The 23,916-nt window shown below is 45.8% G+C and overlaps 1 protein-coding gene across 1 annotated transcript in view; it reads left to right on the plus strand.

Annotated features, from left to right (window-relative positions):
• fgf14 (fibroblast growth factor 14) overlaps positions 1-21,286 on the plus strand; it is a gene marked incomplete at its 3' end in the record, with an annotated part of 128,188 nt that extends 106,902 nt beyond the window's left edge. The window contains exons 4-5 of the mRNA XM_080838653.1: positions 18,328-18,526; positions 21,030-21,286. Of these exons, the coding sequence (XP_080694779.1) occupies positions 18,328-18,526; positions 21,030-21,286 (456 nt within the window). The remainder of the gene's footprint in view (positions 1-18,327; positions 18,527-21,029) is intronic.
• Between the last annotated feature and the right edge of the window lie 2,630 nt (positions 21,287-23,916).

Below are 23,916 nucleotides of genomic sequence, written 5' to 3' on the forward strand. Positions count from 1 at the left end.
TGGTCGAGAGGACGTGAGTTTGTTGATTCACCGGCATGTTGCTCGTTGTGTCGTCGTGGATGCGGAGCTGTCGGCAGGGCGGCCGTGTTAGGGCAATTGATTCTCCCCTCTGCTGGCTGATCATATAGAGCTGTCCATCGATCTGAGCTGAGAGAGAGAGAGATAGAGAAAGAGAGAGAGAGGGAGGGAGAGAGAGAGAGAGAGAGAGAGAGAGAGAGAGGGGTGGGAATCAGATATGGTCGCTGCCAAAGTCCTCAATGTACTACATCTTCATCAAGAGGCTGAACTTTCCCTATATAGTTTTTTTTTTAAATAAATAATACAAATTTGTTTTATTATGGAAACATCACGCACACATACACACACACACACAAAAATGTTCGCATGGCCTACAGTGAATCTGTTCAAAATTATAACCAATAATATTCAGCCCCCGCAAAATGATCACTCTTTTCACTTAGCAACACAGCATCACAACAGGAGCAGCAACCTCAGTCATTTGACAGAAATGTCTATGCACAGTTTATATGGTTTTGCTTCAGTCCTGTCTCTCTAATGAACTAACTGTAAGCAGCACAGTGCTGCACAGCACATTTGGACTTTTTTCTGACTGCTTGCGCTCTAACCAGTGACCTGAGCACATCGTGCCCATTAGTAGTCGCGTGGCCGGGCGCCTCTGCCTCTGCCTCTGCCTCTGCCTCTGCCTCTCTCCGGGGCTGTGACAGAGCGGGCCAAGCGGGAGCGTTCCTGTGTCTCCATTAAGGCCCTGTCATTTGAACCTCGCCGGGCACAATGCAATCTCCTCTGTCTTCATGCCTCCTTCCCTTTGTCTGTGGAAAACCTCTCCGTCTGAGGCAGGTCCCTGCAGAGAGGCAGCAGGCCAGCCGTGCTCTGCAGGTTATGTTGCACACAGATGCTTAGGTTCATATGTTTTTTTGATAGTTTGAAAATTGGAGAATTGTTTGTATTAGATTGTATTCTGAAATCAGTGCAGGAGAGGTTCAGATGTGTGAGGTTTTTAGTCAATCATCACAATCAAGGAAAAATTGTCCTGTGGACATTTGTCAGTCTTGGGGAGTCTTGGTTTCAAACACTCAGATACACACAAAAACTCTCTTATTCTCTCTCTCTCTCTCTCTCTCTCTCTCTCTCTCTCACACACACATACATACAAACACACACACACACACACACACACACATACACACACACACACACACACAAACACACAAACACAGGAAAAATGGCTGGTAACATCAACAGAGTGTCTTGACAAAAAACTCAGGAGAAGACAGAAACTATCCGCCCAGACTATTTTGGGTGCCAGCAATTTCTGTTAGAATTGCACTTATACAGAACATAGCACTGGTTGGTACAACTATGTGGAGCTCTAGGGAGTGTACTAGCCTCCGGCACATTGCACTGACTGCTTGAGAGTACCACTATGAGGAGCTCCAGAGTCTATTAAGTGCTCATTGACTGGTCAGTGTTGCCATCAATGAATAGTCAGTAGGAAAATATCTTGGCAAATGCCAACGCCCCAATGTCAGAGACCTCATGACTGTCAAGTTTGAGCTACAACTGCTTCTGCAAAGGGGTTGAGGAGCATCTCACACAGAACGCTGTGGGACTTTAGAAGAAAGGAGAGTCACAGACTCCTCCAAAAGCTATTGTTGCTTTATAATTAGCGTTACATATCGACTGTCTTGACTGAGCATTCAAATTTAGTACATCCACTTACATGTCGGAGAAGACAAACGATATTGTTCTTATTCCAAATTGTTATGAAACAATATATTGTTTTGAGGAAATATTGAGTTTGAATGCTGATTCACTGCTAGGGATCAGTAGGCCATTGCTCTTTATATATTCAGCTTGTTACTGGTTAGACTTAATCCATCGCTCATTGCCTCCGGGGGACACAACTGAGATGTCAAAGCCGGCAGATGATGTGGGGTTAGAGCTGGATTAGACGCTGGGGAAAGTCCTTAGGATGTAGTACTGGATGAACATTGACCACATAATGTGGTGTTAATGTTGAGGTGTAATTAGCCATATCTGACATGAGTATAGCCACTGCACTAATCGCTGTAGAGCGGCCTAATAGCCGTCATGTATTGCTGGACTACATTAATGCCCACTAGGCTTAATGGGTATAGTACAGGTATGGTAGGAACAGTGTGTGTGAATGAGAGAGAGAGAGAGAGAGAGTGAGAGAGAGAGAGAGAGAGAGGGAGGGAGGGAGGGAGGGATGGAGGGAGGGAGGGAGGGAGGGAAGGAAGGGGAGAGTCTTTAAAGTAGTCTCACTATTAGTTCAGATAAAGAGATGCAGGAATGTCTGAAGATAAAGTGCCTTATAAAAAGTCTGAGCCAAAGCTGGAACTTTTATCAAGCTCCCTGAAACATAGTTATGCTCCTTTTTCAGTATCATCACATTCCGTGCAATACTGATTGATGTCCAATAGCCTGGGGTTACGCAGATTCTCAAGAGGCTTAAAAGTATCCATTCATCTGCTCCTAAAAAGCAAGAAGTGCTGTGTGGATGTTTAAGCAGCTCCTCTTCCTCCGTTTCATGTTTGATAAAGCCCTAACTTCTCTGAAACCTCCAGCAGACACACGTAAGGCCTATATCACCAGGTCTTCTGTCATGCCCATTAAAGGTAGAGTCTGCATACAGTCTGAAAGGTAGAGGTAAAGAAGAGCCTGCTGGTGAAACGTTGATGATATATGAGCTCAACACCCAATTAAATCACACACCTCCCTCCGTGCTCTTCCGTATTGTTTGTCTGGAATTGTTTATGGTTTGGTGCACAATGTTAGTTTCCCATTCACAGAACCTGGACTGTGTACAAGGTTTGTTTGAGCGCACACACCAGACGGACAACTAGAGTACTGTGAGGAGCAATTCACTGTATTTAACAAGAAGCGTACTGGATTACAGTCACAAGACCGTGATTTTAAGGCTGAAACTGGCCCTCAGTCCAACAGTGTAAGAGCCAAAATGGCCCTTTTCCCTCACTGATGAAGAATTGTTTCGCAAACCTGGCCTGCCATTGTCAAGTCCTACGATAATATCCAAAATCAGTGTTTTAATACTGACACAATGCACACATGCTGCCATTATGTAGGAAGTATTCCCAACTCTCTGGTACAGGCTGTGGAGATAACAGTGCTGTTACTGAGGGAGAGACTGCTGAGCCAGTGAATACTTTACAACCTTGGATTTCAGCTCTGCCTCCCCACTCTCTCAGTGTCAGTCTTTTCTCACCACCTCCACTCCCTCCACCCGCCCCCCTCTCCCCCTCCCTCTCTCTCTAACCCCCCCCCTTTTCCTCCCTCCCTCTCTCTCTCTGTCTCTAACCCTCCACATCCCCTCCCTCTCTATTTTTCCTCCCTCTATCTTTCTCTCCCACGCCCCCTCTCCCCCCCTCTCTCTGACTCTACCGCCTCTCGCCCCCTCTTTCTCTCTCTCTTTGCTCTCTCCTCCCGGCCTCCCCCTCTGCTCTTTGATGGCCATGAGTTCGCCATAGCTCCTACAGCTGCTCACCTCCACTGGGTAGGTAGAGTCTGTCTCGTGCTGGGAAAGCTCCTCTCTCCTCTCCTCTCTCTCTCGTGTTTTTGGGCTTCCAATGAAAAGTTAATGAGCGACGAGCATCTTAACAGGCTGCGCCACTGTCCTAGTGCCTGCTTGGCTGGCTGGGTTCACAGCTACAGAGGCAGCCGCGTCCCTCCGGAGCACTCACACTGCCAGCAGATCACACAGAGGGAGTGTGAGGGAGATGGAGAGTATCACGCACACACACACACACACACACACACACACACACACACACACACATACTCGCACGCACAGAGAGAAATGCAAATACATACACACACAAACATCAGCACATACAGACACACATAGTACGCATGCTGACAAGTGCACTCTCATACACACAAACTAATTTGCATATACACACACACACAAATACACGCAACACACACCAATACGCATGCATACGAACAGGAATCCCTTCTGGTGTGGGCTTTATTTCCTCACTGTGAAATGAAAGTAACATTTTATCAAGCTTCACTCCAGCCAGCAAGTATCAATCAAATCAATGGTGAAAGCTCTTGTGAAACAATTAATTCCCCTCAATCTTCCCCTAGCCTCTCTCTCGCTCTCATTCTCTCTCACTGTGTCTCTCTCTATCTCTCTTTCTCCCACTCCTTGCCACTCTCTCTCTTTTTCCGCTGGGGATGTCAGTCAGCGGAATGGTAGGCTTCGGAACCGAGAGGTGCAGGTGGGGGGGTGGTGGGGTTGCGGGCGACTACATCTCAGTGCTATGTCCAGTTCTCCACCCTCCAACTCCACCCCCCGCTGGTCTCCGTGTGGACTCATGTTAATAATTTGAGCAGCAGAGGAGCAAGCAGCACCAGTGACTCAGAATGAGGAGGATGAGGAGGGATCCAGTAGGGAGCCTGTGGTTGTGCCACACATTTCTCTGGTGTGTTAGCAGCTTTCTGCTGGGCTAGGGAGAGGGAGGGGAATGACTGTGGGTGGATACGGTTGTGCACATTTAACCCAGGTCAGTCCCCGCCTCATCAGCACCACTCAGGCTTTATTCATGCATTTCATATCATGGTGTTGGCTGCAGTGCGCTGGGTGAGAGGGTTCAGCATCACAAAATTCAGAACACACATACACACACAGGCGCACACCCACACACACACACACTCAAAAATACATACACACATACACTCTCAGGCATGTATGCAAGCACACACACACAGACACACACACAGACACACACACACACACCCATACACGCTCAAAAATAAACAAATACACTCTCATTCACAACCACCCACACACACACACTGAAACATATGAAACATAGAGCTACACTAGTACTACTACTGCTAAGCCGCTACACAAACACGGGAAAAGCAACACAGAGTTTGAGAGAGGTATGATGTGGCAGGGTGTGGGGCTGGCCTGGTCGGGGAGCGGATTCAGGGCCAAGGCCACCCTTTTATGGCTCTCATATAAAAACAGATGACAGTTTAATCACGACACATTAAAAAGTCGCTGATGGGCACCCTCATCACAGACTAAAATAAAACATGTCCACTTCTAGCACGTCGAGGGTCCTTTGTGTGTAATGGTGCACAGAGATGGACACCAGGCCTCAGAGGCTTGTGTTTTTTGTTGTTTCACTCTTTTTTTTCTCTCTCTAGGAGTAGAAAGCTTTCTGAGCAGTACAGAGAAACCATGTTTTTCTCTTCTGCATTCGAGACTTTTCCTTTGACTTCACCACGTCAAAACAGTGCATCAGTGAAAAAACGTGTCACATCTCAAAATGTGATGTCTGGCTTGGCGGGTTTGAACAGCACAGGCTTTCCCCTGGTAACAACGGCAGCAGAGCCGGAGATGATAGTGTTATCTCCCCCCATCCTGTCATTTCATCCGGGGGATTTGCTGTACCGAGGCCTAGGCACAGATGGCTGTGTTGTGTAACGCACACTGCCGATCGCGTCCGCAGATCTCCACAATCCTTCAGCTGTATTTACCGGGATCGCTTTTTTTTCGTGGCCAGTCTTGGCAGTGAAGGCGCTGGAAAGCTTCACCCTTTGCTTTTCCGTTTCTGTGTCTGTTTCTGTTACTGTGTGTGTGTGTGTGTGTGTGTGTGTGTGTGTGTGTGTGTGTGTGTGTGTGTCTCAAACAGTTTCAAAAGGGATCCCTTAGTTGAAAGAGTTTTTCGGGGATTCCTCTGCCTCTGAGTTTTCACACACACATTGAGGCCTCACAGCTCCACTCTGCCTGTCTCTCTTTCTCTCTGTTTTTTATTCTTTCTTGCTAGTTCTCTCTGCACCCCTTTCTCGTTATCGACAAAATGGTGTGTGTGGGGGTGGAGGCAGACTTATGGTGTGTGGGAGTGTGTGCTGCTGTTGTGTGCGAAGAGAAGAGAGGGACGAGATGGGGGAGGAAGTGAATTGTGTCATGTGTGCGCTCCTTGCTGCCGCAGTTCGGCCCCCTGGAAGCTACCTGCTAACAATCTGCACTACGGTCCAGTGTGCCGATAGCAGACAGTGATGCATTGGTTGCCGTGGAGGCGCGCTGAAGCCGTCTCACATCACAGTAGTGGCTTGGTCTTGGTCCGGCATTAATTGCTTTGAGGCAGCGTGGGCCAAGACTTCTGTTTGCCCCCTTTTTTCGATGAGGTGAAGTATAAGTCCTTTTGTATAGTTTCCCTCCCATAGCCAATAACCAGGGAAGCAAATGGAGGTAATTTAATAACCCTGTGCAAGTGTGACTGCTGGCTACCTCCCACACACCACCCCTCACACTGAGCACAGTGTCGGAGAAATTTGTGAGAAACTGTAGCCAGCTTTTAATGAGTGTGAAGCTTTCAAGCACGCTTAATATTGTGTGTGTGTGTATGAGAGAGAGAATGAGTGCACGTGTTATAAAACAGAAGGACCTGCCACCGGGGTAACCAACAGCTTGTTCTTCCCCCTAATGATGTTTGTGGGGTGGTGACATTTTTTACTGCACTTTAATGACATGACATTGAAAATGAACGCATGCTAATTCAGCTGTCAGACAGCAAGCACCGGCTTTGTGCGGCAATAAACAGTTCAACCCTGAGCGTCACCAAAAGATGTTTGCCGCTCGCCTCGGAATAGGGGCCTTCAGGTCACACCGATATTTGTCAGCCGTGAGCCATTGAAGCGCCAGTTACGGCACATCACGGCTGAACATAGTCACTTTCATCAGACATGGTGACGTGATGGCCAACCAAACCGATGGGCCAGGTTTTTATTAATTATTTTTAATATACCAATGCTCTGGCAATGTGCCTCCACGGCCTGATCTCAGAACAGGATCATTCACATGAACTGGAAAAATAAAACAGCTGGGTAGACAGTTTGCCTGGCCAGTGGTGATGTGCCGTTATCTATCTACTTCTCTTTTCATGGGTCGAAGTGATCTTGTGTCACGGTGGTCTGGCTAGGCTTTTAAGTGCATGGTGTGTCATTACTGAGACCTAGGGTTTGCGGCCAAACTGAGGTCACTGCTCTCTCTCCCTCTCTCTCACTTTGTAAAGGATGGTTTGGTTCTCTCTCTTTAAGTCTTGAGCCTTCAATCAGTGTTGTGATCGGGGTGTCCGAATTCCCAACGGCACAGAAGCATCGTTGTTGTGTAGTGGTTGCATGGGTTCTGGCAATACAACACATGTCCAAATGTTTGGCTGGTAAACCTGATGACAAATACCCATCCTCTTCCACCAGTGATATAACTATGATATAAGTAAATGGACAGTTGAAAACCTGATGAATCACCACATAGAGAACATAAGCCAGTACCCTGTGTGTGATATTTGGGCGCGCTGAGAAATGCCTTCATTACAGTGGACTTGATTAAGTGGATGTAGTTTAAGCTAAAAGCCCCCCCCCCCCCCCCCCCCCCCCCCCCAGGAGTTCATCATAAACCCAGTTAAAGTTAATGCATGCGTTTGATTACGAAGTTTCATATACTGATAATCCTACATGGAAATCCTTCATGAATTGCAGCACACACATGTGCATGTGTTCAGAAACACATGTGTAGGCTGTACTAAACACTACACTACACTACACACACACACGCATACAGTACACACAAACAGGCACAGATGAACTCCTTTGACGTGGAAAATTGTTTGAGTTTTTCTTGGAACCTCATTACCTGTCCTTATTTCCCAGTGTTGTTGTCCAGTCACAAGTGGCATCACAGCGGGAGAGAGAGTGAGAGAGCGAGAGAGCGAGACAGAGAAAGAGAGAGTGATGCCTGCCTCTCCCCCTCAAACCCAATGTGTCTCTCCAGCCCAATGTACATCTCAGTAGTCTCTCGCACGAGCCCAAGACACACAGGCAGGCAGGCGGGGCGCAAGGCACTCTCAATCACCGGGAAACCTGCCGCCGCTTCTACCAAACAGTCCCAGTCCTCAGCAGGAGGCTCCATTTCATGTCAAGCTCCTGAGGCCACTTTGACGACTGATTTCAGAAGTGCGCTCATGATGCCGGTGATGTCTGGTTAAAACCTGGCCAGTGGCAGCCTTCTCACGAGGACATCACAGGGCTGTTTGGAGGTAGCGATGACAAATGGGCGGCTGGTTGAGCCAGTGCCGGCAGGAGGCAATATGGCAATATGGCCGATCACTCAGTGGCTCTCTCACTCCACAGCCTGAAATGTCGTCTCCTCCAGCCCTTCCGTAGATAATATCCATTTCTCTCCCTCTCTCTTGCATTCATTCGGGCTCTTTTCCTCTCTCACTCTTGCTCCTCCTATGTCTCTCCTCCACGTTATCTGTCAATCTCTTCCTGTCTGTCTCTCATTCAACACAGAGAAGGACATGTCTGTGTGAGTGAGTGTGTGAGTGAGGTGTTGTGTGACACACAGCGTGCCCATGCCGGTAGGCAGGAATCCCTGCAGTAGGAGAGCCCAGCCTGCTAGCCAGACTTAAATACAGAGACGCACCTGCAGAATCTCCAGCCAGTCGGCTTCTCAGCAGTTCCAGCAGCTGTGCAGGCTAGGCTAGCAGGCCACTGATGGATGCTGTGAGTTTACCTCAGAGCCCGGTGCTACTACATTTTACTCAACACAATATATGGAGGTCATCCCATTAATAGAAAGTCTGCGTGTAGTTTTTTAGAGGAGGGATTTTTTACAACTCTCTGACAAAAGCAGTATTCCGTGGTCTTTAAATAAGGTCTTTGAACGGACAGATTGTACCTATTTTGTCAGTGCTGGCCTATTCTCTATAATTTCATTAAATAACATTTCCTTCATGGTGACATACTAACATCAGCATTCATTTTATCACCACCTCCAAACATGGTGACCTCCAGGAAACCAGGGGTTCCTGCCAGTCCTACGTTTCCCACAATCCCCAGGTTGGCTGACGATGAGCCTGTATGATTTGGGGTGAGGGTGGAAGAAGGGTGGCCATGTGATCCATGCCTCTCAGTCGCTGTGTCCCAGGGGAGCTCGCCGCCTTGTTAAGGGAGTGATTGGTGTCGTCTCAGGGGGGCTGCAGCGAGCCAAGGGGTGGCTTAACCCCTGTCTGACTTCCATTTACCATCAGTGCCTCGAGAAATCACCGAGGTGGTGGCTGCTGAAAGACTCCTGTGTCTGTGTGATGGCGGCGGATTGAAGCTCAAGACCTGGAAAACACATGTGAACGTGTCAGTCTGGGCTATCTGACCTCTGTGCCCTAAAGCCTACTGTACAGATATGTTCATGCTGACATACCGTAACTACAGATAAAGGACAACATTTTGAAGCAGATAAAATGGTCCCTGTTTGAGTTATTAGGCTAGGTTATTATTCCAGGGTCCTTGCATCAGTAATAAATAGTGCTGCCCAAGGAAGCACATAAAATCAAATTTAAGAAAGACTGAAGGTAAACCCAAGTCTTCTAATAACATGTGCTATTATAATCAATTAATTTAGCTGATCAAATTGGATCATTTATGATTCAGCATCTCTCATGAGCGAATTGTGTGGATGTGCCACTCTTATTTTGTGTTTGAGATTACGGCGTGCTTCTTTAGTCATAACTGGATTACGTGAAGAATACATATTCCACGCCACCTGAAACACTTAAAGAAAGGATTTCGTCCTTCTCTACTTTTCTCATGTCTTCCTGTCATGCTGTACACTAGAGGGCAAGGTCTGAAGGCAGTGAAAGAGCATCCGAGAGCCCTGGGATTCGCTTTTTCTAGGGTGGGTGTTAAAAAATCAAAACACAGCTAAAAGGTCACCGCCCTTAGGGAGGCTTCAGACAGAGCTTAAGTGCTTCTGCTTGGCCCTGCTCTTAAAAAGCATGAGTGCTCTTTGTTGACTGGCACGTAAACATTTCTCCTGGCAATGTACAGAGGAAACCTTCGTCTGGAGGAAGAGAGAGAGAGTGACATGTCAGACATTTATGAGTCTTCAACTGAAACTGAACACGGTAGCACTTGTTCAGTATCCATTAGATCGCCATTAACCATTAGCATCAGTTAGCAAATACTACCCTCTCTGTGACTCTCTGTTACTCTCAGTTTCAATCTCAATCTCAATCTCATTGTCAGTATTAGACTCTGACCGACTTTCATGGCCCTTTTCTGTTGTATTTGTTATAATAACGGTAACACCCCACCATCAGTGCTAGAGTGTAAATCACGAGGTGTCTCGGAGCTCTGTGTCAGCGGCACTATGAAGAATACCAGACGTTTGGCTTGGAAGGGGGATTCGGATGCCTGTACGTGTTCAGCTCTCCGCGGCCCACACGGGCCTGGTCCGGGGGAAGGCAGCTGTCACAACAGAGGAGGCCTTGCCAGGAGTGGAGACAGATGAGTTTTTAATCAGCCTCCCAGCACTGCCACTGACACAGGAGGCCAAGGAGCAGCTAGAGCTCTGACACTAGGATCATAGTGTTTGGTTATACATAGGTATACACAAATACACACACACACACACACACACACACACACACACACACACACACACACACACACACACACACACACACACACACACACACACAAATCCTCTTACATACACACAAATGAGCATAAGCACAAATATGCAAATACATAATGAGCGATTGATTATAATTATAATCCATAAGTCTATATAATAATCATGCATATAGTCTTTGGTAGTCTATTCTTACTCACCCGTGTAACTGATGAAAATCACTAGTCATTTTCAGAGCTCATGTTACGTGTGAAATGGATGCCAACTGTGCTCTGTAAACAACAAGCCCCTTCCTCATCATTCTCACATCTCAAGTCCTCATCATACACACACACACACATACACACACACACTCACAAGCCTCATCAAAAGCAAACACACACACACACACACACTCACAAGCCTCATCAAAAGCACACATTAGCATAGTGAGGCTTTTCCATATTAATGCCTCCCCCCTACCCTGCCACATATTTGCATCTGGTGGCGTCCTCCTCGCTCGCTTTGGCTTCTTATCAGGGACTGAGACGCAGCGAGACTCTCATTCTCCTCCCTTGTGTTGACGTGACTCTTGTGTACATGAGCTCGTGTCTGCTGTCAACCGCTAACCGCTACCTTCTCTTCCTGGAGACTGACTGACCTTTTTTTTCCTGCTAAGGGATTAATAGGCTCAATGCTGCCGGCATTCATAAACAATTTTGCCGGCCGGCGTCGTGGCTCTCTGGCTCTGCATCCTGATACGCCACGTCTCGCCCCCTTCCAGCCATGTCTCTCTGCCCCGTCTACTCCCAGACAGCCTTGGCAAAACAGAGAGCGTTTGTTCCTCTAAATCATGTTTTGTCTTTCACGCTCTCTATCTCTCTCTCTCTGTATCTCTCACTCATTTTCTGAGGAGCCCCCTGCTTCTTCCTCTTGGTTTCTCATTCATCCTCCTACTCCAATACCCTCCCTCCCTCTGTCTCTCTCATTTTCTCTGTCTGTTTCCTCTAACTCTCTTTTCTCTTTGCCATCCACTCTTTATCTTACTCTCTCTCTCTCTCTCTCTCTCTCTCTCTCTCTGTCCTGTCTCCCACTCAAGGGAGAATGGGCTTATTATCTCTGTCTGAACCATGCTGCCCCACTCTGTCAACGGCCAAGGTCAATTATGGCCACACATTCAAAGTGGAGCCAATCTGGAGAAACGAAATACAGATTTCGCAGTGGACAGTGGGAGAGAGAGAGAGAGACAGGAGAGAAAGAGAAAGAGCACAGGAAATGAACTGCTCTGTGCTCCAAAAATGATTTGATTTATATCCTCCTGAGAGTGCCACCCTGTCCCTATGTCCTCTCCCTGTTCTTAGCCCTACTTGTCCTTCACTGTGGGTCTTAAGCGAGGCTAATGTTTAGGAACACTATTTACTTTCTAGGATACAACATCCTTGCCTGTATTACTCTATACAGCGGTGTTGTTGAATTCACAGGCGATACAAAATTGATTTATAGAAATTACATGTGTTGATTTTGAATGTCTAGAAGGCATTGTTGAGGATTATTATTCCTCCGTTACATGACTTTGATTGTGTAAGCCCTATGCTCACCATGTCTTTCAGCTGTGGAGCACCATAAAGAAAACGTGAGCAACAAATAAAACATTTCAAAAGGCCTGTCATACCTGTCTGAATTTATGCATAGGTAAACTAGATAACTCATGTCTTCAGTCACCTTAAATAGAGACAGTTAATTGCCATTCTAGAACCTCTCGCGTGTTACCATGGAAACTCTGACACAAAAAAATAGAGCTGTCAAAAAACGGGGGGAAAAATCTGCTGTAGGCATTTGGGAGTTTGCATTTGCCATAGCCAATTCATCCTCCTCCTCCTCCTCCTCCTCCTCCTCCACCTCCTCTTCCTCTTCTTACAAAACTTTGCAAGCTTTGGATCAAAGGCTGGAGGCTTGGTGGGGTGAAGGTTGGTGGTTAGACACCCATCACTTGTCTAATTTGTGGGTGCTGGGAGTGGCTTGAAGGCAGGGCTCCCCAGGAGCCACCAGCCTGTTGGAACGCCTGGTGTGTGTGTGTGTGTGTGTGTGTGTGTGTGTGCATTTGTGTGTGTGTGTGTGTGTGTGTGTGTGTGTGTGTGTGTGTGTGTGTGTGTGTGTGTGCATTTGTGTGTGCATTTGTGTGTGTGTGTGTGTGGGTGTGTGTGTGCATTTGTGTGTGTGTGTGTGTGTGTGTGTGTGTGTGTGTGTGTGTGTGTGTGTGTGTGCATTTGTGTGTGTGTGTGTGTGTGTGTTTGTGTTTGTGTGTGAGTGCGTGGGAAGTATATGCCTGTGTGTGTGAGAGGGAGATGTGTGTGTGTGTGTGTTTGTGTGTGTGCGACAGAGAGAGAGAGAGAGGGGCGGGAGATGTGTATTTGTGTGCGTGTTTGTGTTAGAGAGAGAGGTGGGAGGTGTATGTGTGTGTGTGTGTGAGAGAGAGAGGTTGGAGGTGTGTGTGTGTGTGTGTGTGTGTTTGAGAGAGACTTTGGAGGTGTGTGTGTGTGTGTGTGTGAGAGAGAGAGGTTGGAGATGTGCATGTGTGTATGTGTGTGTGTGTGAGGTGGGAAGTGTGTGTGTGTGTGTGTGTGAGTGTGTGTGTGTGGGAGGTGTGCCTGTCATTGCATCACATATGCAGGAAACACATGCTTCCCTGACACTATGTGCTGCTGCACTGTCATGCAGTGGACTGTATCCTGTCACAAACTCCATGGCTGTAATGGAGCTGCTGTCATATGAGGCCAATGGTCAGAAAGGAAATAGCCTAAGGCATTGTAAGCTCATAATTGAGCTTTTTGAATCTTGAGAAATACTTGAGAAATAAGTCTGGTTGCCCATGTGATGTTTTGTGTTTTTTGCTGAAATACTGTAAGTGTTTTGTTTTTTTACTGCATTTCTAATTTGGGTACAGTTCCATCAGTACCCAGAAGAACATTCATTAGGATTTCATCATGTAAATTATTTAACATACTTCCTCCAGTCAGACATAAGACCAACCCCATTCTCTTACAATTCCTTCTTCTACAATTCCAAATCATCACATTACATTCAGTATGTTGTGCATTGGAAAGATGCCCTTTCTTTCAGCCGTTCCTTGGACCATGAAGCACTTCCTTAACTAGATCATGTTTTTTTTGCAAATTCCTCAAAAGCACTGCATTTAGATTTAATTGCTAGCTTTGTATCAGGGTGACGGTAGCATGTACGATCAGGTGCCATAGAAAAACACAGGTTAGGGGCTCAGGCTAACCTATCCAGAGTGATCACACCAATTACTCGGGGCAGCCAACCAGCAACTTGCTCTTTGCCCGAGGACTGACGAAGGCCGTAATTTATTAACTAATAGAAGAGGCTCAGGCAGCCATGAAGGTAAACCTGCCGACTTAACGAGAGTTCCTGGTCGAATTCAGACCCAATCACACTGTGTGTGGCTCCTTCTTTGCCTTTGGAGTCATTTTAGCAGCCGTTTCCACAGAGAAAAGGTGTTCTTCCTACCCGCAGGGTCAGGTCGGATCAGGGTCGAGTCGGTGCGGGCAGGGATTTGCCATGGTGATACTATGACCAGGCCTGGGTCAGGGTTTTTCAAACATGGGGATAAAAGAAGACTGGGCTCTTTTAATCCAGCTTTAACTCCGTGTCACTTGTCAGACATTTTGGTTCTTTTATCACGGCGTGTTCAGTCATGGGCCTTTTTTCATCCCCCTGTTCAACATTCTCCGTCTTTGGACGGTTTTTCTATCTCTCTCCATTCAGTGCTTGGTCAGACAATGGTGAGGTAGTTCCAAATAGACATGCTGATTTAGTCTGTTTGACTTGACTCTAGTTCCCTTCCCAACAATATTTGAAATACAGGTTGCCTCCTGAATGAGGTTTCTTTTCAGAATGAGTCATTTACATGCATAATCATTTCACTCTAGTATTGGCAAGTCACTGTGAGTATGCAGTGTGGTGCTATCGCTAGACCTAAAGCCATAGTTCAGACATTAAATAAACATTTGCTTTCTTTATAACACCCTACAAGTGTCTATCCTGGTGGTATTTGTAACATGTTTTGCCTTTTGCCTGTAAACAAACCAAAACAACAAAACTGATTCACTAGCCGTTGTCATAATTACAAACTCAGAGGCATGGTGTCATTTTTAGGTTAGTATTTCCTTTTCCTCACTATGGTATCAGCTTATAAGAACACAAGATTAGTATTCTGAATGCTTGTGGAGAATATATTGAACATGTTTCGTTTTTTTATGACTGATCTCACATTCTGAATGGTCCTGGCGGACTGCAGTATGGATGTGCATATAGACACGCTCTCTGAAGCACTTCCCACTCCGTCTCTGCATTTAGCGCGCTCCCACTACATGCACGTACAGTAAGGCTTTTCAAGAGTGGTGCTCACAGGTCATGATCCTCCCGCACTGCTCAGGCATGGTGAGGCCGGGTGAGTGGTCCTATGACACGCTGCACTTTTGACATGGAATACATCCATAAGACACTTCTGGCATTTAGAAAAAAAAGAAAAAAAAAGACTTCCTACCTCCATTATGCATATGTTCATGGGGCTGCTCATCCGTACAGCAGGGTCATGGGTTCAGTGTAGAGTTTAGTGAAAGCCGCCGATTTCACTCATTTATTTATGCCAAAAGTCCAGAAAACCACTTGCTGCCAGAAACAGCCTCAAGGCATGAACACCAGGAAGATTTCTGCCATGACTATTCCTGGTTTGCATGCGACTGACAGGATACTTTCTCTTTCTACCCATCTCTCTCTCTCTCTCTCTCTCTCTCTCTCTCTCTCTCTCTCTCTCTCTCTGTCTTTCTCTTTCTATCTCTCTCTCTCTCTCTCTCTCTTTCTCTCTCTCTCTCTCTCTCTCTCACTTGCTCTGTGTGTAATCAAGGAGACTGGAGAGAACTCTCCAAAATAGAGCCAAGTTCAACTGCCTTACATAATGCAATTTCATCTGATTTAGCCACCCATTAAGTTAGCCTATTGTGCCACTCAGGAGTGCCCTGTTTTCTTCGTCCCCTTCCAAGCTCATATCCCACGGCCATTAGCCAGTGCCTGGGCCGAGTGCTGGAGCTGGGAGTGTTATTAGTGGTAATTAGGTGATGTCCATGCTGAGCTCTCAGTCAGTAACCCTGCACATGGTGTTGGACTACCAGATTAGTGGTTTAGTGGAAAGATCGTGCTTGGAACAGTTTTCCACATGAACAGATTTCTTAAAGTCCGAAGTGGGGTTAGAATGTCAGTTCACTGGGTATTAAACCCACATGATATAAGATGATGATGAGGTGGAGGAGGAAAAAGTTCATGATGAGGATGATGATGATGATGATGATGGGCAAAGTATTTATGCCACTATGCTGTGAGTGATGGGCATCCATGAATGACTGACAGATAACAGTATAGTCTTTTGTGTATTTCCCTGGGCTGACAGACAATCAGTTCAATGCTGCATGCACCACTGAAAAATCACTTCACTTTATAATGATACAACTGTGCACTTCTGGCATATTTGCGCTGTATCCTATTTGCGTGACAGTGCAGTACTATTAGATTGTGTCATTTTGGGATTGGGGAGAGAGTTGGAGGTATTTAATTGACAGGCAAGGCCAGCAAGTTTTAATCAATATAATAAATTGCAGGGTGATTCCAAATGCGCTGACACAAAATCAAGAGAGATGGTCCAGCAGTGAGGCCTGAAGAAAACATACTTTACAGTCAGAAAAAAAACACTTGAAAGACACTTAATGCCATTTTTTTGGATGAATGGAATTATAACAACATTGCTTCTTTTTGCTCAATGCTGCTGGTTTGAGTGGACTTGTCATAGGCAAAGTGGTTGCCTTGTCTCCAATGGAAGTGTTTTTCCACGCAGTAGTTAGCCTCGATTGATAAGGTTCTCAAGAAAATATTGCCAAGGTGAACCCAGGTCACATAAGAGCCATTGGTGGTTCATTATACATGCATTGGAGAAGGTGATGATTTTTGCATTGCCTTCCCACATCCTTACTTGTGTCCAATAACTGCAGTCAGCAGTGTTATTGGATCATGTGGACATTATGTTAAAGTGATAATGCACTATGGACAGTGTTGTCTCTAAAGTTCTAGTTTATGCCAATAAGTACAATATAGCTAATTGCTATTGCTAATTGTTAAGTGCTGTGTACATACTAGTACACACTGTCAGTACGAAGTTAGTACACATGAGAAATAGTAGTATTTATTACTTACCTTATATTAAGGATACTGACATTGTAGCATGGACACAACTGTCTTCATCACAGAGACCCAAAAGATACCTTGAATACCAGCCTGTGTGATTTAGCAGTGGGTATAATGACGTAAAGAGATACTTGAATACATCAATAAACATTATTAAAATAATCAAGATCCTCAAACAAAGGTAAGAGAAACTAGATCAGGAGCTGCTGAGGACCCCGCTGTCTTCATCAGCCACCTTCTTGTCGTTCTCATTTTGGTAATGAGCTCTTATTAAAACCAAAAACATGCTGTCTCCAAGTTATGAATATACAGTGGGTTTTTTAAGCAGGGTAGGTGGAAGGTTTTAAAATAGTTTTTTATAATGTGATGTTTGAATTACTACCCAGTCCTCCCTCTCATTGAGGCGGGGTGAGGATGGAAGGTTATTCATGGGTTGCAGATCTGTTAAAGCCCCTTTCTTTCTCTCTCTTCTTCTCTCTCTCTCTCATTATTTTTGAGGTGCTCACGCACATTAATAAGCCCTCATGAATAGAGGCCTTTATTTTTAGCAGGTTAGACATAAAGGGGAGTATGAAGGGGCCTTTATTGCACCTCCTGAATTAAAAAAAGAGCTTTTTTTTGTAAAAGCACCAACTTTGGCAGTATTGCTTTGTGAAATTTGAGAGAGTGGATGATCACACAGCGTGTGCCATCATATAGATAGATTACATAATGGCACAATAATCCATAAAACAGCCATGCTAAAGCAGTTATTTTATGGCCATGTTGGAAACCCTGTGACGTTGGAGCAACAATAATAGGACACGCTAATGCACACATAGAGCCAACATTGTGCTACAAGCACATTCGCTAACAGGGTAGGGTGGTTGTCAAAGTCTAGGGTCTGCTTCGCAGCAAAGCTGCAAGAGCATGGATGTGGAGCTGGATAGCATTTCTGCCTAAATTATATCTATATCTCATGACATTAACATTTAGCTTATTGTGACACCTGGAATCAGTGTTCATTTTTTGTTTGTTTTCTTGAGTGAATGAGTGAATCAGAGCTCATTTCCTGGCTCACGAGCCCAGCTGGAGAGTAGCAGTACTGTTCCCGAGAGCGGGTGTCTGGCCTACAGGCTTGCCTCAGGGTATCAGCCACCTGCCCTCTGCTCTCCTCTCCTCTGCTCTCCTCTCCTGACACAGGGAGAAATATAGACTCAGCCTCACCTGCCCTGGCTCCCTCCTCCGCCATCTATTACCTCTATCTGTGTGAGGGGGCCGCAGATGGAGCCGTCTCTGTGAGCTCCAGATTGGCCAGGAGGCAGAGACAATGGAGCACGCTTCACTTCACGTACTGTAAATTATCTCGTGTGGGCAGAGACACATTCCATTGTGGCCCAGGCTTTTGGAGAGAGATGCATCTTTCTTTGCAGGGAGAGAGAGGTGGGGTAGAGATGAGGGCTTATGGTATAGTCAGCAGGTCATCAGTTTTATGCTTGTGCAGTGAGAGGGTGTGACATGTTACAAATGTCTGATACACGTTTTTTTTCTCTCGCTCTCCTTCTCTCTCTCTCTCCCTCCCCTCTCTTCTTCTTTCTCTCACCATCCTCTTCTTCCTGCAGGAACTCTTCACGGCGGAATGCAAGTTTAAAGAGTCGGTGTTTGAAAACTACTACGTGATCTACTCGTCCATGCTGTACAGACAGCAGGAGTCGGGCCGAGCGTGGTTCCTGGGGCTTAACAAAGATGGGCAGGCCATGAAGGGCAATCGAGTGAAGAAAACCAAACCAGCTGCTCACTTTCTACCCAAGCCATTAGAAGGTAAAGGCATTCGGCATGACACCCCACAGTATCATACACCTCAAGGTTACTTGAAGAAAGGCGGAATAGACTATATAAAAGTACAGTCACAAGGACAGCTTGTGCATTCCGAGCATGATCATAGTTATGATAGTGCTGTACACTCTATTCAGGATTTGAATCGTCTAAATCATCTACGACTTTTCTAATTCGAATTATTAAATAATAGAATGGACGTTCAGTGATACAGCGAAGAACTCAAGCTTTTTAAAGTCACTGCTTCGTCAGGAAATGTCTGGTTGATCTGGTATGTTTACGCTCTCGTGACCGTGCCGAGCCTGCGGCACGATTGTTCTCGTCTGACTGAGGACCAGGACGCGCTGCAGCTGCTCTGTCTACTGTTCTCAGTCTCAAATCTCAGAGCGTTCCAATCCCAGCTGAGCGATTACTTTCACCTGGGCTCCAATTAGACTGCCAGTCAGAGCCTAATTACTAACGAGGCACAGGTGAAGCTTGTTAGGGAAAGGCTCCACCCCCATCTTCTGTGTGTGTGTGTGTGTGTGTGTGTGTGTGTTGTGTGATAGTCGTAAAATATCTCCACTGCTTTGCGTTGGTATGTCATTTGTTTGTGTGTTGTGTGTGATATTTGTGAAATGTCTAACAAATGAGGACTGTGATGTAACATATATAAATATATATAGGTGTACGTGTGTGTGTGTGAGAGAGAGAGGGAGAGAGAGAGAGAGAGAGAGAGAGGAACTAGCGTATGTAATATATATGATTCATCACTCTGAAGTTGTCTTCCCATGTCCTGATCCTCTCCTCAAGATCCTGTTCTCCAGGTATCATTACTGAGAAAGGTGTCTATTTGATCCTCCTGCTCCCTCCACACACACACACACACACACACCCACACACGCACACACACCAGCTCCTAATCAGCCGCTGAAGTACAGCCCAGTGCTGCCTCAATCCCGCTTTATCTCCTGCCCCCCATGCAATTTGTAATGATCTGTGGCTCCATAATTTACAGTGGCAGGGGAGAGAGAGAGAGAGGGGGATAAGGTGGAAGGAAGGAAATGGATATGTGTGTGTGTGGGTAAGTGTGAGTGTGTATGTGAGGGTGAGTGCGTGTGTGAGTGTGTGTGTGTGTGTGTGTGTGTGTGTGTGTGTGTGTGTGTGTGAGAGAGGAGGGGGGCGGAGCTGCTTTCACAACCATGAAATACCCCGATGTTTTACGGTGAAGCCGCAGCTGTTGGCGTCACTCAGAGTCATGGCTTCTGATTTGTGGGCTCCCATTTAAACCTGGGATCACGCAAAAGAAGGTCTCAACAGACAGGTGCGACTGGTCATTGGCATGGGCAGCCTCAGGAATCAAGGCTAGGCTGTTGAATAAGCAAGAGCTCTAGCTACAATAACACTGCTGATGTCAAAGTCACATCTAGGAGAAAAAATTAGATTGCTTCGATTTTAGGAAGGGTTTGACTCATATGCATGTTTGTGTGTGTCTCTGTGTGTGTGTGTGTGTGTGTGTGTGTGTGTGTGGTTGTGTGTGTGTGTGTGTGTGTGTGTGTGTGTGTGTATGTTTTTGTGTGTGTGTGTGTGTGTGTGTGTGTGTGTGTGTGTGTGTGTGTGTGTGTGTGTGTGTGGTGTGTGTGTGTGTGTGTGTGTGTGTGTGTGTGTGTGTGTGTGTGGTTGTGTGTGGTTATGTAATGGTAATTCCTGCAGGGAGAGAATTCCCTCGTAAATAAAACAGTATCTGGCTGATGAGGCACTGACACCTCTGCGACCTCTGTGAAATTGCCTGCTGAAGGTTTTCATAATGGTTCCCACTTACAGTAATATGCAGCCTCCTTTCAGATGGACTCAGCAAACATTTCAGCTCAACAGTTTTGAGCTCTTATCTTAAGATGCAAACTTTCGCTTATAAACAGTGGGGGTGTCAATTAAAAAAGTAAACATTCCTAAAACAGTGATAGAAGACTTAGACATTAAACACATTACAAACTACAGGTCCATAGTAGTTTCGAGCTCTGCCCTTAAAAGAGCAAATAACGTATTAAACATAAATAAAACATGCCTTACTGTCTTATGTGTAATCCTCCCTTTCAATCCTTTTAAAAATGCATGTTGTTCAGTCAAAATAATTATAGAACATCTATACATACTATACATATAAGGTGTTCTCTGAACCGCTAAACCGTGATCATGAAATGTGATGTAATGTTGTTCTGTACTTTGTAGTATGGTAATGTAGTACATCCATCAGTGTATTCAATCTGTTGGAATGATGCTAAAACCATCTTGACATATGAAAGAATTGGGGGCCTATCTAACAACAGCATGTGAATAAAAATCAATTTAACTGTGAAACTATTACAGGTACATTACTTAATATTAGACCTCAGCCAAAGCTAGACAGGTAACGTTTTCCCCTTTAAAACTGTAGTTAATTGTTTAGTGTATTGTATTGTATGTATTGGGTGTTGCCAATATGTCATTCTGTCATGTTCTCCTTCCCCAGTTGCTATGTATAGAGAGCCATCGCTGCATGACATTGGGGAGACGCCGAAGCCTGCCGGCGTCCCGGCCAGCAAAAGCACAAACGAGCCTGCTGTAATGAACGGGGGAAAGCCAGTCAGCAAACCCAACACCGCCACTACCGCCGCAGCGACCACCGCTGCGGCTACCGCCACCACCGCTACCCCAGCTGCCCCCGCACCTGGTCCTGCCCCTGCCCCAGCGCCCGCCCCCACGGCCACGGCTAAACCCACCACATAGCCCGACCCCGACAGGAGCTGCTCTCACCCCACTGGACAAACGCCCCTCTCTCGTCTGTGGATCAGATCCAGACTTCCCCTCTCCTCTCCTCTCCTCTCCTCTCCTTCCCCTTCTCTCTCTCTCCTCCTCCTCCTCCTGCTCCTCCATCCCCCCTCCTAACGCTCCGATACGTCCTCACACAGTGGCGGATCCTTCAGAAAGCGCGGACGAAGAAAAAAACGTTGCACGCGGACGAGACGACTGGATGGATAACCAGCGAAAAAAACAAAAACAAACTCTGACCATGGAATGCCCTACCAGATATGGAATGCCTTTTTCAGAAAAAAAATAAACAAACTAAAACATTTTTTTGTGTTGTGACTGTGACAACCCATGAGAAGTGGAGGTTGTTCTCACCTCCTGCTCGTGGTGCGTTTGCCTGCTAACGGTCACACCGGAATACCCTTTTAGGGGCCCAGGGTGGGCGTATAATTCAGATCTATTTTCTATACCACAGTGCACCAGCTAGGTCCTGGGCAGATGCTGTACAGATATACTTAAGAGAAAGAAAGACAAAAAAAAATGCTAAACAAAATGAAAATTGACTGTCATCCTCTATTTTTTATGAGTCTGTTACCGTCTCTTCTCTTTCTATCTTGACACTGTAGTCTCTTTCTCTTTGTTGACGTATTTCAGACAACCTTTTGCAGGGACTATGTGTGATTTTCTAAATACACAACTGCATACTCACACATGCACACACACAAACAAATACAGACTCACAAAACAGATTTTTAAACACTAGACTACACAAAGAAACATACACAGCTACACACACACACACCTACACACACCTACACACACACACACACGTCCACTACAACATGTAGAATTAAGATATACCAGAGGTGGCTTGGTTCCAGGGAATCCTTCAGGAAGACTGGAGGCAGACGACTGCAGACGGAGAGCAGACCTGTAGTCTCAGGCTCAGAGCCGTTTTCTTTTCTCTCTTTCTTGTCTTCTTTTCCCTTTCATTTGATGTTTTGTTAAATGTTTCTAATGTCAGATAAGGACACAACACAGTCGACACGTGTAGTCAGGCAGCCAATGGCCAGCTCAGACAAACGAGAATGGTATCCACACCTAGCGCGCCATCAGAGCCGGGCGCTAATGCTAACGCTAACGTGTGTGTCATGGGGCAGAGGCCTGTGGAGTGGTACATACATATCACTATCCAATTCCACCAAACGGGGACGTGCAGACGCCCAGCAAACCAATAGGTTCTATATTGAAAGAAATAAACCTGAAGTCTACTTTTCGTTAGTCTTGGTTTTTTAGAGCGTAGGCTCTAGGTATATCTTTAGGCCTTGTAGGCCTCTCGTTCTGGCCGGCCCTTCATATGCCGACTTCTCAGAACTATGAAATATTTTGGGGAAGGGCCTCCATAAGTTGTGCCCACAGCAGACAGTCTACCATAGAGTCTACGTACAGGTCAGGGGGAGGAAATGGCAGCATATGAGCAGACCTCGTCAACACTGACTGCATCCCCCCCATCCCACTTTGGTCAGCAAAAGCATGGGCGAAAGGTTAGTATTGTATTCTTTTCTTGCAGCAGCAATGCAAAAGATGGCTAATACTATAGCATTTTCACTATATAAAAAAGAAATAAAAAGGAATAAAAAACATAAAATACAAAGAAAATGATTATATAAAAAAAAATGAAACAAAAACAGATTTGTAACGACCAGATATTACGAGATATTCTGAAAGGTTTTTTTCCTAGCTCAGCATGCAGAGTCCAGTACTACTCATATTGGTCTATCATGTGCCTGTGCGAAGCCTCGAAACCCAGCATGCAAAAACACGTGCCCAGTCCGTCAGCGCTGGGTTACGCCCGGATAATGCCCGAATCTGGCAAACGGATCAGGGCCGGCCCCATTCCTGAGAGAGCCAATGTCTGGGGAGGTGCCTCATCACCAGTCCAAAACACCCAATGAGAAGGCAGTAGCATCATCTTCAGAGCGCAACCATAGCAACCCGAACCCAAACCACTCCATTAACAATCATTGTTTCCTGTTCAAAGGGGGGTTGAATCACATCTGAGAAATAACCAAAGTCTCTCTTCTCTCCCAGAGCCATTTAATATTAAATTCTAGAGACAGCATTTACCACGACAGCCACTGACACTCACGTAATCTGTTTAGTTTTTAGTTTCTTTCGTCTCCACTTCGTTCACTCATTGTGACTGTTCACTATGTGTGGTTCACAATCAACAGAGAGTGAATTCTATGTCCCTCCTCTATACCAAACACCACAAGGTCTGATTGATGTCACTTGGATATCGTTCCATGTTTTTAGACAGAGAAAGGGTACCTATAGTTATCCTCTTGCATGCTCTTACCTCGAGGACCAAAGTATTGGGAAATAATGATATAGAAACGAATATTAGTGACGAGTTACATAGGTCAGCATTGAATTGGCATGTTCATGCAAGTTTCTCTCATACAATACTGCTATGAATCTGACTCATTGCACTTTTCAGTTTGGAGTCATCTAGTGCTCATTGATGTGAGCGATTTATCAAGGATTCTATAAACAAATTTAGTAGAAAACCTGTCTTGCTTTGACAATTTCTCATAGTTTTAATGAGT

Source organism: Sprattus sprattus (genome assembly GCF_963457725.1).
Source record: "Sprattus sprattus genome assembly, chromosome: 5".
NCBI lineage: Eukaryota > Metazoa > Chordata > Actinopteri > Clupeiformes > Clupeidae > Sprattus > Sprattus sprattus.